At 65.7% G+C, this 455-nt stretch overlaps 1 protein-coding gene across 1 annotated transcript in view; it reads right to left on the bottom strand.

Annotated features, from left to right (window-relative positions):
* The window catches only part of KLHL14 (kelch like family member 14), a 101333-nt gene that overhangs the window by 60762 nt on the left and 40116 nt on the right, over positions 1-455 (bottom strand). Inside the window, exon 6 of the mRNA XM_009639482.2 lies at positions 7-455. Coding sequence (XP_009637777.2) covers positions 7-455 — 449 coding nt within the window. The remainder of the gene's footprint in view (positions 1-6) is intronic.

The raw sequence follows: 455 nt of genomic DNA on the forward strand, positions 1-455 counted from the left end.
CCCCACCTGGGCCCGCTCCACCAGCTCCGGCGCCGGGATGAGGGCGAAGCGGAGGCGCTTCATCAGGTCCGGGGCGTACTGCATGCGGGTCTCCCGGTCGTGCTCCAGCCAGAGCACGGACATCTGGAAGAGCGCCAGCTCCGACTCGACGGGGGGGGGCAGCGAGTCGAGCAGGGCGCGCATCTCCTCGAAGTTGAGCAGCAGCACGTCCTCCACCAGGTACTTGTTGGCCAGCTTCTTGGTCTCCTCCAGGCCGTGCAGGGCGGCGATCTTGCACACCTGCTTGTAGTTCTGCACCGAGATCTGGTCGTTGAGGAACTGCACGCACAGCTTGGTGACCTGCGGGATGTGCAGGATCTTGCTGACCGACAGCACCTCCTCCACCGTGTCCAGCGAGAGGGTCACGTTGGCCGTGTACAGGTACTCCAGCACCAGCCGCAGCCCGATGGACGACG

Source organism: Egretta garzetta, unplaced genomic scaffold (assembly GCF_000687185.1).
Source record: "Egretta garzetta isolate BGI_Z169 unplaced genomic scaffold, ASM68718v1 scaffold35, whole genome shotgun sequence".
Taxonomy (NCBI): Eukaryota; Metazoa; Chordata; class Aves; order Pelecaniformes; family Ardeidae; genus Egretta; species Egretta garzetta.